The 15,688-nt window shown below is 42.6% G+C and overlaps 1 protein-coding gene across 1 annotated transcript; it reads left to right on the forward strand.

Annotated features, from left to right (window-relative positions):
• The first annotated feature begins 2,078 nt into the window (after positions 1-2,078).
• Positions 2,079-3,048, forward strand: LOC147307727 (uncharacterized). Its single transcript, XM_086273133.1, has one exon. It carries the CDS (start codon positions 2,079-2,081, stop codon positions 2,865-2,867), a length of 789 nt encoding a protein of 262 aa, XP_086129259.1. The 3' UTR covers positions 2,868-3,048.
• Positions 3,049-15,688: the final 12,640 nt, after the last annotated feature.

Genomic DNA, 15,688 nt, shown 5'->3' on the forward strand with positions numbered 1-15,688 from the left:
TAAGGTAAAGAATGTAAAAACCTCCACAATTGAACAAGCTGAAAAGAGCAAATGCTTGGCAGCAGTGGCAGAAACAGGCTTTCTGTTGTAATCACTGTAAAACACTAATCACTGGTCAGTCATTTGTTCTACAAATTCTACATTTGGATTTCTGATTATTATTTCTGGCTGATTTTCATTAGATCGACCTGAGTAGGGCAGCGACAGATGTGTGCGGTCCAGAAGTAGAAGAAGAAGAAAGAGGAGAGCAGAAATGATGACATTCTAGGCTCGCTTTTCACCTTTGATGTACTCTTAGCAGGAAGACTTTGGTTTGGTGATGTGTTAGAGATAATTTAGTGGTTGAAGCTACTGTGGACTGACCAGATCTGCCATCAGCTCAGAGTGCTGGATATCACCGCAAACCTGAGACAAAGTCATACAGAACAGGTGTGTAAAACTGTGATGGTGTCAGTGAAATAACACTGACTCATGCAGGACTCTGATAAAAACTCAGCTTGTGGGCTAACAAACTAAAATCAAAGAATGCTTTGATTTTAGTTTGTTAATTTGATTTTAGTCTGAAAAAAGGACAAGTGACGGACAAGGTAAGCGACTCATGTTGTAACTGACGTCAGACGCCGGAGATTGTTGGCGGAAAATTAAAGCAAATGGTAGTTTAGATTTGAACAAATTCATTTAAGCTTCAGTAGGGGAGACCGGGGATAGTTGTAACATTTTTGACATTTCTGTCTGTAAATTGGAGCTCTTTTAAGGTAGTGGATTCAAAATGTAATGCAAAGTATTTACATGTCTCTGCTATTAAATAGTGCAGCTATTTTCTCTGCAGCACAATTACTCATTGCATGGTATGGTCTCAAACACGAAGAGTGAAATGTTACAATTAACCCCCTAGTCTGGGTTAGTTGTAACATATCCTGGGGTGAAATGTAACACAATGAAATAAGGGTACTAACAAAACATTAACATGTAATCTTTGTTTATTCAACACATGAATGCACTTAGAGCCATTTATGTAATTATGTGTGTGTGTGACAGAATGCAGAAATCCAGCTTTTGAACATATTCCAACCCCCCAAAAAAGACAAATTATGGAATTTTCTGCAACTGAATATTTCATTAATTTTGGTTGGTCTTCCTTGAGTTTGGCCTCATTGGCTCAGTGGGCATTATAACCGACAACTCTTGCACCAATTTTGAACATAACAATGAAGCTGAAAAAATGTAGTTGTTCACCAGCATCGCAATTCCATTACTTTTTATCATGGCTTACCTTGGTGTGGTTTGCAAAGTGCTTCAGAAAGATGAGGAAATCTGTTTCTTGCACCCATCCTGATTTATTTCCACTACCAGTACTTCCTACTGGTCCATCTCTGACACAGTGGTCTGCATAATGTATGTGTGGGAACACAAACAGTGGAGGAATTGTGTTGCCAATGGCATTAACCGCATATACAAAAGCGACCAGTGAACCTCTCTCTGCTGATGTCGTTGCCCCAACTTGTTTAATATAAGTTAAAGTAAAAGTGTGGTAAGTTGTAACATCTGCATTATTGTTACAACTGACCCAGACTGTTGCTGTTACAACTGACCCAGACTCCTATAGCCATGAACTAGCTAACATTACAGCCAACGGCTAAAACATTAGCACTAAAGACTTACACAGAATATATCCCCATAGACATACAAATAACATAATTTAAGTTTGATGAGTTTAACTGCAAAGCAGATAATGCTATTAGAAACTGAAATAAAGTAGAAAAACTTACTTTTTTTGATGTTAAATTGTCTGTGTTTGACAAAATGTGCTGATTTTTCACATGTGATAGCAGAACTGAATTGGGCATGCACAGGATGAGTCACATCATTTGAAACTTAGCCTTGATTGGAGAAATTGGAAGTGTTACAACTGACCCACGTTACAACTATCCCCGGTCTCCCCCTATTACCAAATACACTTATCAATTGTCTTATAACTAACAATATTTGTCTAAATAATCTCCAACACCCTGGAGAACAACGGGGAGAGTTTAGAGACTCTCCAAGATTATATTGATCAGTGCTTTCAGGATCTCGTGATGAAGAAGGCCCAGTGTGCAGCTTCCCCGGCCAAAGCTGAGACGCCGTCGTCGAAAAGACAACGCCCGGCAGATTCCCCCGGCTCAACATCGCCAGCCGGCAAAGATATTGCCGACATACTGGAGTCAATCGACAAGCGATTGTCCAGTTTCGACGCAAGGCTGTCCTTGGTGGAGATTCTTCACCGAGAATTTAAATGCTTGCGAGAATCCCTGGAGTACAGCCAGCAGCAGGTGGAAACGCTTGCTGCTGAAAATGCCACGCTAAGGGAGTCGGTGAAATGTCTCACAGAAAATGTTACCCAGCTCAATAGAGAAAATAAAAAAATAAAAGAAACAGTTATCGATCTACAAGCTCGTAGCATGCGTGATAATCTGGTATTTTCTGGTATTCCAGAAGCCGCTGGAGAGGACGCGGAGACCACGGTAAAAAGCTTCATCAAAATCCACCTGAAGCTGCCGGAGGACACTGTGAAGAACATCGTCTTCGATCGGGTACATCGCCTCGGCCCCATTCGGGCTACGGCCGGGAGACCACGTCCTATCGTGGCCAAATTCGGCCACTTCAAACAAAAACAACAGGTGAAAAGCCGCGGCAGGGAATTAAAAGGAACGGACTTCAGCGTGAACGACCAGTTCCCCAAAGAGATCTTGGAACGACGCAGGGTCCTCTTTCCAATCCGACGCGGCTTCATCCAGAAGGGCTCCCGCGCTGTCATCGCTGTGGACCGGCTGTACGTGGACGGACAGCTCCACCGCGACCCCAACATCACTCCGTGGCTGTATTAACCTCACACCAGATAAGAATCAGCTACACCATTTCCCTATCCACTCACACTAACTTGCATTAACATCTGTTTAACTTACTAGTATCAAATCGCATCTTAAAGTGTGATTTCATAGCAGAATTAACACCGTCACTCTCCGTCAGTGATTTAATTGGAATGTTTACGTTTTGTTTTTTGTTTTTTTCTTCTCGTTTTTTTCTCTCTCTCTTTTCCCCCTCTTGCTTTTATGCTGCTCACCCCTGTCCTTGGTTTCTTTCTTTATTCCTTTCACTGCCTCGATCACCTGCTTCGACACTCATCCACAAACAACACCCTTTATTTCGACACATACACACCATGCGCTCAACGGCAGCACATTTACTTCAGTCAGACAGCGCACACAGTCGTTTAGGATACACACACTTAAGCCAAGCCTACTTATATTAGTAACTATGCAAACACATAGTCAGACTCAGGGAGCATCTCGCCACACATTTTTTCTCTCTCTCCTTCTTTTTATTTATGAACAAGTGACGTATTCTCTCCACCTGTCTAAGCGACGCACACAGCATACATCCCTATACACAAACATCTATGGGTACACTGAGGTTCATTACATGGAATATAAATGGAGCTGGCTCCAGAGAAAAGAGGTTAAAAATATTTAACCAACTCAAAAAACTACAGGCAGATGTTGTCCTTTTACAAGAGATCCACAGACCTCTTAGAGGTTCGAACGAACTTAAAACACCTGAGTTTCCTAATATGTTCTCAGCTTGTTATAATTCTAGACAAAGGGGAGTAGCAATTTTAATACATAAAAATATTAATTTCACAGTACTCGATACAGTTATAGATCCAGAGGGCAGATTCTTAATCATTAAACTATCTATACTTGATAAAAAGCTATGTATTGCAAGTGTATATGGTCCAAATGTTGATGATCCCTCATTCTTTCACGGTTTTTTCAGTGCACTCTCTTAACACTTAGATGGCACACTTGTTCTTGGAGGCGACCTCAACCTTGGACTAAATGAAGACATGGATAGGCTCAATACAGCGGGAACTCAGCGTAATTGGCAGTCCACAAATATAATCAAACAGTATATGAGCGACTTTGGTCTTTGCGATGCATGGCGCTCCCTTCACCCCACCAGTAAGGAATATACTTTTTTCTCACATGTCCATCACTCCTACTCTCATCTGGATTATTTTTTGGTCAGCAGCTCACTGCTGAGTGACATTTCAGACACTGAGATTCACCCTATAGCTGTCAGCGATCATGCTCCTGTATCTTTAAAACTAATGCACAAGAATAATACTACGCCAAGTAAAAACTGGAGATTTAATACATCACTACTTAAAGATGAAGACTTTATTAAATATTTTAAAAAAGAGTGGACTTCATATTTAGACTATAATGACACTCCCGAAACATCAGCTTCTGTTCTATGGGAAGCAGGGAAAGCTGTGATGAGAGGTAAAATAATTTCTTTCTCATCACATAAAAAGAAAAAAGAAAACAAAAATATTCAGGAATTAGAAAAAAACATCAAATCACTAGAAGAAGCCTACGCGTCCCACCAAGATCAGGAAACATTGAACAAAATACGCAAAACAAAACTAGAATTAAATGAGATAATTGATAAAAAAACAAAATTCTTAGTACAAAGACTACGCTTACAAAATTATGAACATGGTAATAAATCCGGTCAATTTCTAGCAAACCAGCTAAAAATAAATAAAGAAAAAACAACTATATGTGCTGTTCAAGATTCATCTGGGAACACAATATATGAACCGATACAAATAAACAACATTTTCAGGGATTTCTATAACACGTTGTATTCACCACAAATAAACCCATCTAAAAAAGAAATTGATCAGTTTTTGGACAACATAACTCTTCCAAAATTATTAGACACTCAAGCAATGGCACTGGATTCACCACTGACACCAGGTGAACTCCAGGAAGCCCTGATAAGTATGCCCAATAATAAGGCTCCAGGTCCAGACGGCTTTCCTGCAGAATTCTACAAAGAATTCTGGTCGATTCTAGCACCAGTTTTCTACAGAACGTTGTTGGAAATCAAAGAAAAGGGCAGACTTTCATCAAATATGAATTCTGCAAACATTAATCTCCTGCTAAAACCAGGCAAAGACCCTGTATATCCCTCAAGCTATCATCCAATATCCCTTATAAATGTAGACCTTAAAATAATCTGCAAAGCTCTCTCAAAGAGACTGGAGAAAATAACCCCCCTCTTAATTCATCCTGACCAAACTGGTTTCATAAAAGGTAGGCACTCATCAACAAATACACGTAGATTACTTAATTTGATAGACTACTCATACAGTAAAAACCTAGAAACTACAATATTCTCTTTAGACGCAGAAAAAGCATTTGACAGAGTTAACTGGAAATTTCTATTTGCAACTTTACACAAATTTGGTTTTGGATCCTCTTTCATAAACTGGTTAAAAATATTATATAATTCCCCAACAGCTTGTGTCAGAACAAATGACCAGACATCCTCCAGCTTCTGTCTCTTGAGGGGCACCAGGCAGGGATGCCCACTCTCCCCTTCACTGTTTGCAATTTTTATTGAACCACTAGCAGCAGCAATTAGACAGAATTCAGTAATTAAGGGCATAAAATGCAAGAACATGGAACATAAAATCAGCCTTTATGCGGATGATGTGTTACTCTTTCTCCAAAATTCACAAACCAATATCTCTGGGGTGATTGAATTGATAAACTCTTTTGCAAGAATATCAGATTACTCAATTAACTGGTCAAAATCTACAGTCCTACCGATTAATTGCTCCCTCCATAATTCCTCTTCAACACCACTGCAATCGGGAAATATAAAATATTTAGGTATTAATGTTTCTCCCAAGCTTGCAGATCTAACTAAATTAAACCACATCCCACTTTTAAAGAAGGTAGAAGGTGATCTGGCTAGGTGGAAATGTCTACCCATATCACTCATGGGAAGGGTTGCCGCTATAAAAATGATGGTCTTACCAAAAATAAATGATTTATTCTCAATGATCCCAACTAAACCGCCACAAGATTGGTTCAGATCTCTAGATTCATGTATGTCCAAATTGCTTTGGAAAAATAAACCCCCACGTATAAGCTTAAAAACACTACAAAAGACCAAGGATAAAGGAGGATTAGAACTACCTAACTTTCAGCACTACTTCTTAGCCAACAGGCTTCAGTTTATCTCAGGATGGCTAAAACATACTCTCTTAGATGAACCTTGGCTAGATGTAGAACAAGCACTTTGCAATAATCTAGAGATTTCAGATCTACCATTTATCAGCTCAAACATCCAACGACATGAATGCTTTAAAAGCGTCAACATCAGCTCTTCTCTGACAGCATGGTGGGAGTTTCTAAAATTCACGGAGTCTTCATTAATCCCATGCAAACGTACACCTATCTGGAACAACCCTGACATATTACAAAACAATAATATGATAAACTTTTCAGATTGGAGTGGTAAAGGAATCAAATATTTAGAACATATACTAGAAGGAACAGAATTTATTTCATTTGACGGACTAGTTACACAATATGGGATCAACAAGAAAAGATTTTTAGAATATCAACAAATTAAATCCATAGTAAAAAAGAAATTTAAACCGGGTCAAGTTGAACTACAAACACCACCAAATGTGGTTCAATTTCTTACTCTTAAAACCCCCAAATTACTTTCCAAAATATACAGAATGCTTTCTAAAACAGATGAATCAATATCACTTCCTATTGCAAAATGGGAAGCGGATTTATCAGCTAACTTAGACCAAAACTTCTGGTCTCAGACTTGCTTACAAACCTTTCATCTAATCAGAAATCCCAGTCTTCAATTAATTCAATACAAAATATTACATAGAGTGCACTATACAGGTCATCGGATGTTCAAGCAGGGGCGGAGCGTGGGGGAGGCTTACTGGGCTTAAGCCCGGGTTGTTTTGTCAGAAGCCCGGGGTCTTTTGGAGTGTAATTTTTTCATAGTTAGATGCCTGGCTGACAACTGTATAAAACAAAAAGTACACACAATATTCGAAGCACATAGTGCACACTGTGGGAATTTACGACTGTGCGTGAATCCCCCCTGATATTGGTATGATCCGAGCTCAGGCACTAAGCGACTGAGCGAGGGGGCGGGGCAGCTGCTGCCTGTGAGTGCGCTGTTGGAGAAACGGAGCCAGCCATACTAAGGAGAGCTTAAGTTTGAGCAGGTACCAAAGCAAATCCTTCGTACCGTACAAATAATGTAAATATGACGGTGAATCACGAAAGATTGATATTGTAGCCAGATGGGCTACTCGCCTTCCATTGTTTTTCTTCTCTCATTCTCTCGCTCTCTCGCTCGCTCTACCACCCTCGCTCTCTTTCCACTGCACTCGCTCCTTGTATCAGGTGATCGGGTTAATTGGGAACCCACCTGCACATTGATTGCAGGGTGGCGCTAGCCTGTATAAAGCTAAGCCGATGTCTTGTTGGATTAATTCCTCCCGAGCTTCTGGTACGATACAGCAGTAAATGCTGGCGTACTGCGACGGACTGATCAGCAAGAGCCGATTATACGACAGCTACAGCGCAGCAGTCTGTTTAATTCTGCCATTGCGGAGAGAGGTGTTCGTGGTATCTCCACCAATGAGAGTATAGTGCCTCCGGTCCTGGGGGTTCACTGCTGTACTCACCTCTCCATGGTAAATTGTCCAACCTAAATTGGAAGAGTGGACTGCCTTCTCAGTTGCTGTTGTGAACTCCTCCTTGGTGGAGTCTGCTGTCTTGTCTTGTTTTGTCTTATCTTGTTTTTATTAAGTAGGCTTACCTTTTTTTGGGTTCGCCTGGTGTTCTATTTTACCCTGGACTGTTGCTCGTACCCACACTTCTGTGATCGGGCTGAAGTGATTCTCTGCCCGAGTGTCGTGCTGGGACTCTAAATCGCCTGGGTGGCCGGTCTCAGCCGGTGGGGAGCCAGACCAGCCTACGCCTGAGAATAATTATTACCAGCACGAGTGGTAGTTTGACCCGTGGGGAATAAGCCTTTCCCGTGTGTGTGTGTGTGTGTGTGTGTGTGTGTGTGTGTGTGTGATTTCTTTTATTAAAGTTATTAAAGTGTGTTTTAGTCTTTTTATGATTTGTAGCGAGCCTGACGCTCAGTGTCCTTTTATTCTTTTAACATACTTTTCTGTGTTTTATTTCAGTGAAGGAGGACGAGCCAGTGGCCCTGGGACCTCAGGTGGTGGGTCGTTTTCACACTTTCTTTTGTACAGCACTGGGTGGTCTGCAGTGATTCTTTTGGTGTGATTTTCTTTTGGTTCCACGGCTGCTGGTAAGTCCAAGTTCCACGATTGTTTATTTTTACTGTAGGACACTGTCAATAATGATGCTACATCTTGACTTTTAATATTTTATTTATAAAATATTATTTATAATATTTTATTTATTTCTATAAATAAAACTGTTTTAATATTGGAAGCCAACCTGCCTCAGTGTGCATCCTTGAATCTGTGCGGTCTTCTTTTATTCCTTTTATTTATTTTTCTTAAATATATTTCCTGGGGGTGTAATTCCCCTAGGTGGCGTTGTCAAGTTTATTTATTTTGTTCATAACCCCGCCGACCACTTGGTCACAATATCAAACTGATCACTTGACCAATATTACGTTACTTGCTCTTCAAGTGAATCAACAAATGGCGAAATGAAAAGCCGAACAAATGCTATTTTTTTTAGAGAGTCTTAGCTTACGTGTGTTTATTTCATATTTTCAGTTCTTACCCTCCCCGACTAAATCGGTTTCAGTTATGTACTGAAATATAAGAATGGACATTAGAGGCTTCTTTCAAAGAAAAAACTCAGGTAAATGTTATTTTATATATTATGCTTTGTATGTTGTTCAGTATATTTCTATGCAAAACAAGAGGGATTTCAGTACACAGCAGGATATTCACATTTGTAACCAGATATTTACATACACTTTAGGGAGAAAACATAAAACATTTTTACTGTACAACATCAATTTAGAGTAAACTTTTGTTTTAGATAAATATTGAAATATCTTTTGAATTAGTTAAATGTCAGAATAAAGAGAGACAGAGCTGTCTATTTTTTATCACTTTGATCAAATTTAGGAGTACATGTACACTAAGTTTATTGTTAATTAATAAGAAACTGCAGACGATTCCATTCTGAGCTGAAGAAGCTTCTGATAGGTTAGTAGAGTCCATGTGAGTAAATTGGTGGCACAGCTGTGGATGCATATAAGGCAAAACACAGAGCCTGTTTCTGTGACATGGGAACATCAAGAGATGTCAACCAAAACACCAGGAACAGAACTGTGGAGCTCCATAAGTGTGGCTCAAGTTTGAATACAATTTGGTGCCATTTAAAATTAAGAAATACAGATAGTTTCTCACTTTACTCTTAAAGTTAACAAATATGTTTTTTATATTTATCAATCTAAAAAAATAAACATTTAGTCTGATTTGATGTTACAATTTAAAAAGTGTTTGTGTTTTCTGAAGAGTTTGTAAATATCTGTATATTTGATGATTGTCAGCACAAAGAGAGAGAGAGGAACAGAGAGGGAGAGAGAGGAGCAGAGAGGGAGAGAGAGGGAGATGGAGAACGAGGACAGAACAGAGGTGGAACAAGAGCAGGTGAGACACATGTGTTAGTCAAATGGTTGTTTACCAAAAGTATCACCGTATCATAGGTCCTCATGTATCTCGTACCTAGTGTTTCTTTTTAGGTTTGTTATTTTTCAAATTCTATATTTATTAAGTTATGCGGGCTTGTTTGCACAACAAGGCTAAATAATTATATAAACTTTTCTCAATCTAAATATTGTACATTGGTAGAATTAAAAAATAAGTGTAGTGCAGGTCTATGATGATTTTTAGTGCTACTATCATCTAGTTCTGATTCTGGTTCTGTCTTGGTTAAATCCTAAGTAGTCCTGATTTTGAACTGTTGTAGTCCTGTTTTAATTCTGGATCAGTTCTGGGTCTGGTTGAATTGGGGTTTAGTCCTCATGTCTTGATACAGCCCTGATTTTGTTCTGCCTTGCTGCTTAAAAACTAGTTTAAGGTGTCCTGCACATGTGATATTTTCCCTATATGAAGTCATTCTTTTTTGAACAAAACTCAAAACAGAGCCTATTAATCTTTCAGTCATTTTTACCCCCCCCCCCCCCCTCCCAAAAAAAACCAAAATCCCACATGCATACTACCCTTTTGGGCTAAGCCCCGGGTGTTTCAAATGTCTGGCTCCGCCTCTGTGTTCAAGATGGGCTTTACGTCTACCAACAACTGCTCACACTGCCAAACTAATTCACCGGACAATTACATCCACGCTCTTTGGTTCTGTCCACCAGTTCAGAGGTTTTGGCGCGAGATATGTGAGGACTTATCAAAGTGTCTGAAATGTAACATTCCAACTTCCCCCTTAGTGTGTTTGTTGGGCAGCTTAGATAATGTCACTTCAGAAAAGAATATAGCCCATATGGTTTTCACTGCCCTATGCATAGCCAAGAAAACAGTCCTCATGAACTGGAAAAATAAAAATAATCTTAATTCTAACCAATATAGAAATTATCTATTAGATTACATTAGTCTTGATACAGCCTCTGCCACCACATCAGATCAATTGCTCTGGGCTCCTTTGATCAGCTCCATCACCTAGTGGGGGTAGGGGGTCATAGTTTGGTCCCGCCTTCACTGCTGTGATTGGTGTGGGGGTAGGGACAGGCTTAGGGCGTCGGGGGGTTCCCCGGAGGCATCTTCCTTGGGGGGCTCAACCCGGGGTAGCGGTCATGTCCGGTTGGGGGCTCTGTTGGCTCTTAGGTGACGGTTTCCTCGTGGCTGCGTGCAGCGGGGCTAGGGGAGGGTCTGTGCTGACGGACGTGGGTTACTGACCTGGTAGCCTGTCTGCCCCTGGGTGGGTCCGGGATGGGTGTGAGGTTCTGGGGGCGCTCCGTCTCTGGGCTGGGGCCCTGGCCGGGCCTCAGGGGCTTGGGTCCTGGTTGGTCTGTTGCCGGGGTGGTGGGCGGGTGGGTGCATGGGGGCCTGGCCCTGGCGCAGGGTGCCGCCGGTGCGTCGAGCCACCTGGGGGGCTCTTCAACTGGTGGAGGAGATTGTCACACCTTGCAGGAGCTTTCCTCTCCTCAGGAGCTCCCTCTGCAGGAGAGGAGGAAGATCTCAGCCTGGGTGTTTATTGTCTTATGTAGTCTGGAAGATGAGTGGATGGTGGGGTGGGTGCAGTTTTCTCTGTGGTGGGGTTGGGTGGACTGTCCCGGGCTCTGTGGGGCCGGGCGGTGCTGCTGCACTGGGCCCCGGTCTGGATGGGCCTGGGCCCCCTTTCCCTGGCGGGTCGCAGAGTATGGGGGTGCCTACTGGGGTCAGCGGGGGAGCTGGCCCCAGGGAGGGGTCACTTGCCACTCCCTTCCTTCCCTCCCCATCTCCAGCTGCCTCCCTCTTCCCGCTCCACCACAACCACCCACACATGCAGGGCCTTGGAGTAGGGGTGTGTCACCAGGGTGCAGAGGAGGCTCCCCCCCCCCCCCCCCCCCCCCTGTCCCCTTCTGGCTGCCTCTGCCTCAATTTTATCCCACAACTTAGACATTCACATTACTCACACTCTCATTACACATACATATAGGATCTTGGGGGTGGGCACGATACACAGAATCCAAATTACCATCAGGGTGTACAACCTCTAAACCAGACACTCTAAACCAAGGCACAATGTACATTTCAAATTCCTTTAAATTTAAATATGTTTATATTGTCTCCTGTAAAATAGTCAGATGTCTATTCATATTAATGTACAGAATTCACCTGCTTGCTGCTACTACTGCACATTCACCCAGTGTATATACTATATGTATGTGTGTGTGTGTGTATATATATATATGTTCTTCCTCTACACCCCCCCCCCCCCCCCCCCCCCCCCCCCATTTTTGCACATGTCGAGGAGCGTGTCAGGCTACATTTCACTGTGTGTTATACTTGTATAACTATGCATGTGACAAATAAAGAACCTTGAACCTCACCCCTGGCGTCGTTGCCCACCTCTCAATTTTAAATACACGTAGACATTGAGGGCTAGCAGGTGGGACTATGCGCTTACCTGCTGCTCTCTGGCAGGTAGCTCCATGCCCTTCTGGGTTTTAATTGCACCTTAGAACACACATGCATCAACACTACAATGAGCGGGTGGAGGGAGGTTTGGAGTCTTCTCTCACCCCCGTTCTCTGCGGCCTGCGGGAGCGGGGGGGCTAGGAGGAGGAGTTGGCCGTCCGACTGCGGTCTGGAGTGTGGGGCCTCCCTGCTGCTGCGGAGTCGGGGCGGTCTGCCTCCCCCCACCGCAGGGAAAAGGGTAACACCACCTGGGTCTGGGTGCAGTTCCCCCCCCTCCAGGGGCAAGGGTACCTAGACCCGGTTCGTAGAGTACGCTTGGGGAGTGTGATCGTGTGTACAGCGTCTCTTTATGTCTGTCTCCACGTCGGTTGAGTGTGGAGTAAGTGCATATGAGAGCATGAGGGTGGGAATGGATGTTTGTATCTGTGTGTGCCTGTATGTCTGTGTCTATATGTCAGGCTGGGTATCAGACGCCACCTCTCTGGGGACATCTCAGGCCCTCCAAGGTTTGGAGGCCTATCTCCCCCCCCCCCCCCCCCCCCACCCCCCACCACCACTTCCCTTGCCAGTGGCGGACTCCCTCAGACATCGGTGCGTTGGTGGTTCTTTGTGTCTGGGGATGGGCGTCCAGGTGCACGCCGGCTCACTCCTTGGCGGCCGCTTATCGGGACCTGGAGCCTGGGGCTCGCTCGGGCCACTTCGGAGGTGGGGTGCCCCCGACCTCTCGGCCTGGGGCTCGGTCACTCAGGCACGGCTGGCTGCCGGCGGAGCTCACGGGCGCGTCACTGCAACCCCCCCTGGCTTCTGCTCCGCGGCTGCTGAGTGAACCCTCATCTGGGACTCTCCTCAGCTCTTACTGGGACAGTGGCGCGGCTGCCCCTCTGTGGGTCTTCCTTGGTCTCTTGTGTTCTGGGGGCCTCTGGATGTCTGGAGTTTTGATCTCCTCCATACCTGCTTCATGCCCTGGAGGACGGGGCTGTGGCCCCCCCACACCCTCTAGCAGATCATTACATGAAGGAACCTTTTAAAAACAAGCGCGTCCATGCTCACAGGTGTACACACGGGTGATCACACCCACAAACTACACCCTTTTTGGCTCCTACCTCAAAGCACACTGTGTTCTGTTGATCTTATGTGCTGCACAATAATGTTTAATATTTAGTATTTACTGTCATATTCCCATATATCATTGTGATGTTGTTTATTCTATTACTCTTGTTTTCTTCTGCTTGTTCTCTTTTTTCTTTCTCAGCAGGTGATCCAGGTGATTGATATATGCATTTTTTTTCCTGCCCATTCTGTTGGTTTTTGTTTTTTGCCCTTCTCCCCCGTCCCTCTTCTCAGCTGTTTCTCTTTCCCTCTTTCTTTCTCCCCTTCTTTCCCCCAGTCAAGTCTGTCCCGTATTCAGCAAGTGAAAATAAAATAAACAATAAAAGGTGAATCAAATGGACCATTACGGCAAGGCTGGGATGGTCAATTTGGTAAAGTAAATCCATTGGGCATCTTTCTTTGCCTTTAGACAATAATTCTGATGGCAAAGGAGCCAAACAGGACAGGCAAAAAAAAAAAAAAATGATGTGTGCGGTCCAGAAGTAGAAGAAGAAGAAAGAGGAGAGCAGAAATGATGACATTCTAGGCTCGCTTTTCACCTTTGATGTACTCTTAGCAGGAAGACTTTGGTTTGGTGATGTGTTAGAGATAATTTAGTGGTTGAAGCTACTGTGGACTGACCAGATCTGCCATCAGCTCAGAGTGCTGGATATCACCGCAAACCTGAGACAAAGTCATACAGAACAGGTGTGTAAAACTGTGATGGTGTCAGTGAAATAACACTGACTCATGCAGGACTCTGATAAAAACTCAGCTTGTGGGCTAACAGACTAAAATCAAAGAATGCTTCTCTTTTTCTCTTTTGTTAAAAACTTTGAACATCCAGTGAGACACAGAGTAAAGTGACTTTCCGAGATTGTTTCTTCTTCTACAGATTCAGATAAATGATGTCATTTTGAGCCAGAAAGAACATTTCCATCATAAAGTAGAAGACTTTTATATTCTTTATTTATTTATCTGGTAAAAAGTCTCATTGACTTTAAAATGTCTTTTTCAAAAGAGATCTGGCCAAGACCAGAAGCTCCAGTTTTCTCTGCTTCTGTTTGCAGCAGAGCAAAAAGGACAGAGAGCAAGGGACGAGAGAAGACATGAGACAAAGACATGAACGGGACCAAATACTAACCAAGACAACCTAAACAACAAATACTGAATAAATTCAAGAGCGTAAGCCCTTGAATTCTGATTTAATAAAGTAAATCAGAATACTTTATTAATCCTGAAGGATTAATAAAGTATTCTGATTCTGATAACTAGGAAACATAAGATACACAGAGAACAGAATAATGATTAAACAAGACTCAAAAAACCACAAACACAAAACACTGGGTCAACGACCCAGGTACCCTAACAGCCGAGGGAAAAGATGACCTCCTATTCACATCAGTATGGTATATTTTACTCCCATATCACTACTCAAAGATCATATTTTATTGTTGTAGGTTGTGGAGGTGACACACACACAAGCTGTAGTTCAACAATGACTTCATTCCTCTATTGACCTATAAAGAGGTCTTGTTACATAAGATTAAAGCTGGAAACTGACACACATAAGCCCAAACACATTGTGTTATTGTGGACGTTGAAGTCACTGCATGTGTTTTTCATGAAGATTAAACTTTCCTGTGCTGTTGGTTCTTTGTTTAATTCTGTTGATTCTTACTTTTTTGTTCCTAAAGTTTAAACTAAACTCTTGTTGGATACCAGGTGTTCATTTAATAAAGCTGCAGGTTCAAACTTCTAACTGCATGAAAATGTAATGTGTAATGTCATGTGTTTCTAAGTACCATCATTGATTTTGGTCATCAAATCAGCCATTACTCATTTAATTTGATGTAAATTTCCCCTAATTTGCATATTCAGATTCAGTATTCAGTACCACATGTGAAAGTGACCCAGATCAGATTTGAAAATATTGGATTTGTGCCGTTCACACTGTCGTAGCATGATCGGATATAGGGTCGCATAGGGTCAAAAAAATCGGATTTAATGCGCTTTCGCCTGCAGTGTGAATGTAGCCTTAGTTAGTTCTTAGAGTTTGGTTTCTGTGTTCCCCTCTATTTAGTGTCTGTACCGTGTCTCTGTGCATTTCCTGTTTTATTGTGAAGGTCCATGTCTTATGTTAGTGTGTTCTGTTCACATTTCCCCTGTCTCGTGTAGTCAATTAGGATCAGCTGTGTCTTTGCCATTCCATGTCTCCCCCTGTGTGTATTTATACTATGTGTCCTCGTGTGCTCCTCGCCGGTTCATCTGTGTTTTTTCCTGCATCATTCTGTGTCGTCTCCCTGCATCTCCATTTTAGGTTTCAGTTCTGTGTTGTGTTAGTTTTTTCCAGTTTAGGTTTCACCTCCTGCTGGCCTCCGTTGCCCGTTCCTAGATGCCCCTGGTCTCATATCGCACTGGACTTCATCACTGGTCTCCCACCATCCTCAGGTAACAGTTATTCTGACCATCATCGATCGGTTCTCCAAAGCTGTGCATTTCATTGCTCTGCCTAAGGGGATTAGGTGCAAGAGTTGTTAAAATGTATAATTAAATAATAGATGGATTCAATAGCAAACTGTGCCTCGT

This window comes from Aulonocara sp. 'chitande type north' Nkhata Bay, linkage group LG18 (assembly GCF_057382095.1).
Source record: "Aulonocara sp. 'chitande type north' Nkhata Bay isolate Kocher_YH1m ecotype deep benthic linkage group LG18, A_spYH_male_GT1.1, whole genome shotgun sequence".
Classification (NCBI taxonomy): Eukaryota; Metazoa; Chordata; class Actinopteri; order Cichliformes; family Cichlidae; genus Aulonocara; species Aulonocara sp. 'chitande type north' Nkhata Bay.

What these genes read in the sequence shown, in the direction of transcription:
- LOC147307727 (XM_086273133.1), top strand. Translation starts at nt 2,079, where the DNA reads ATGAAGAAGGCCCAGTGTGCAGCTTCCCCGGCCAAAGCTGAGACGCCG.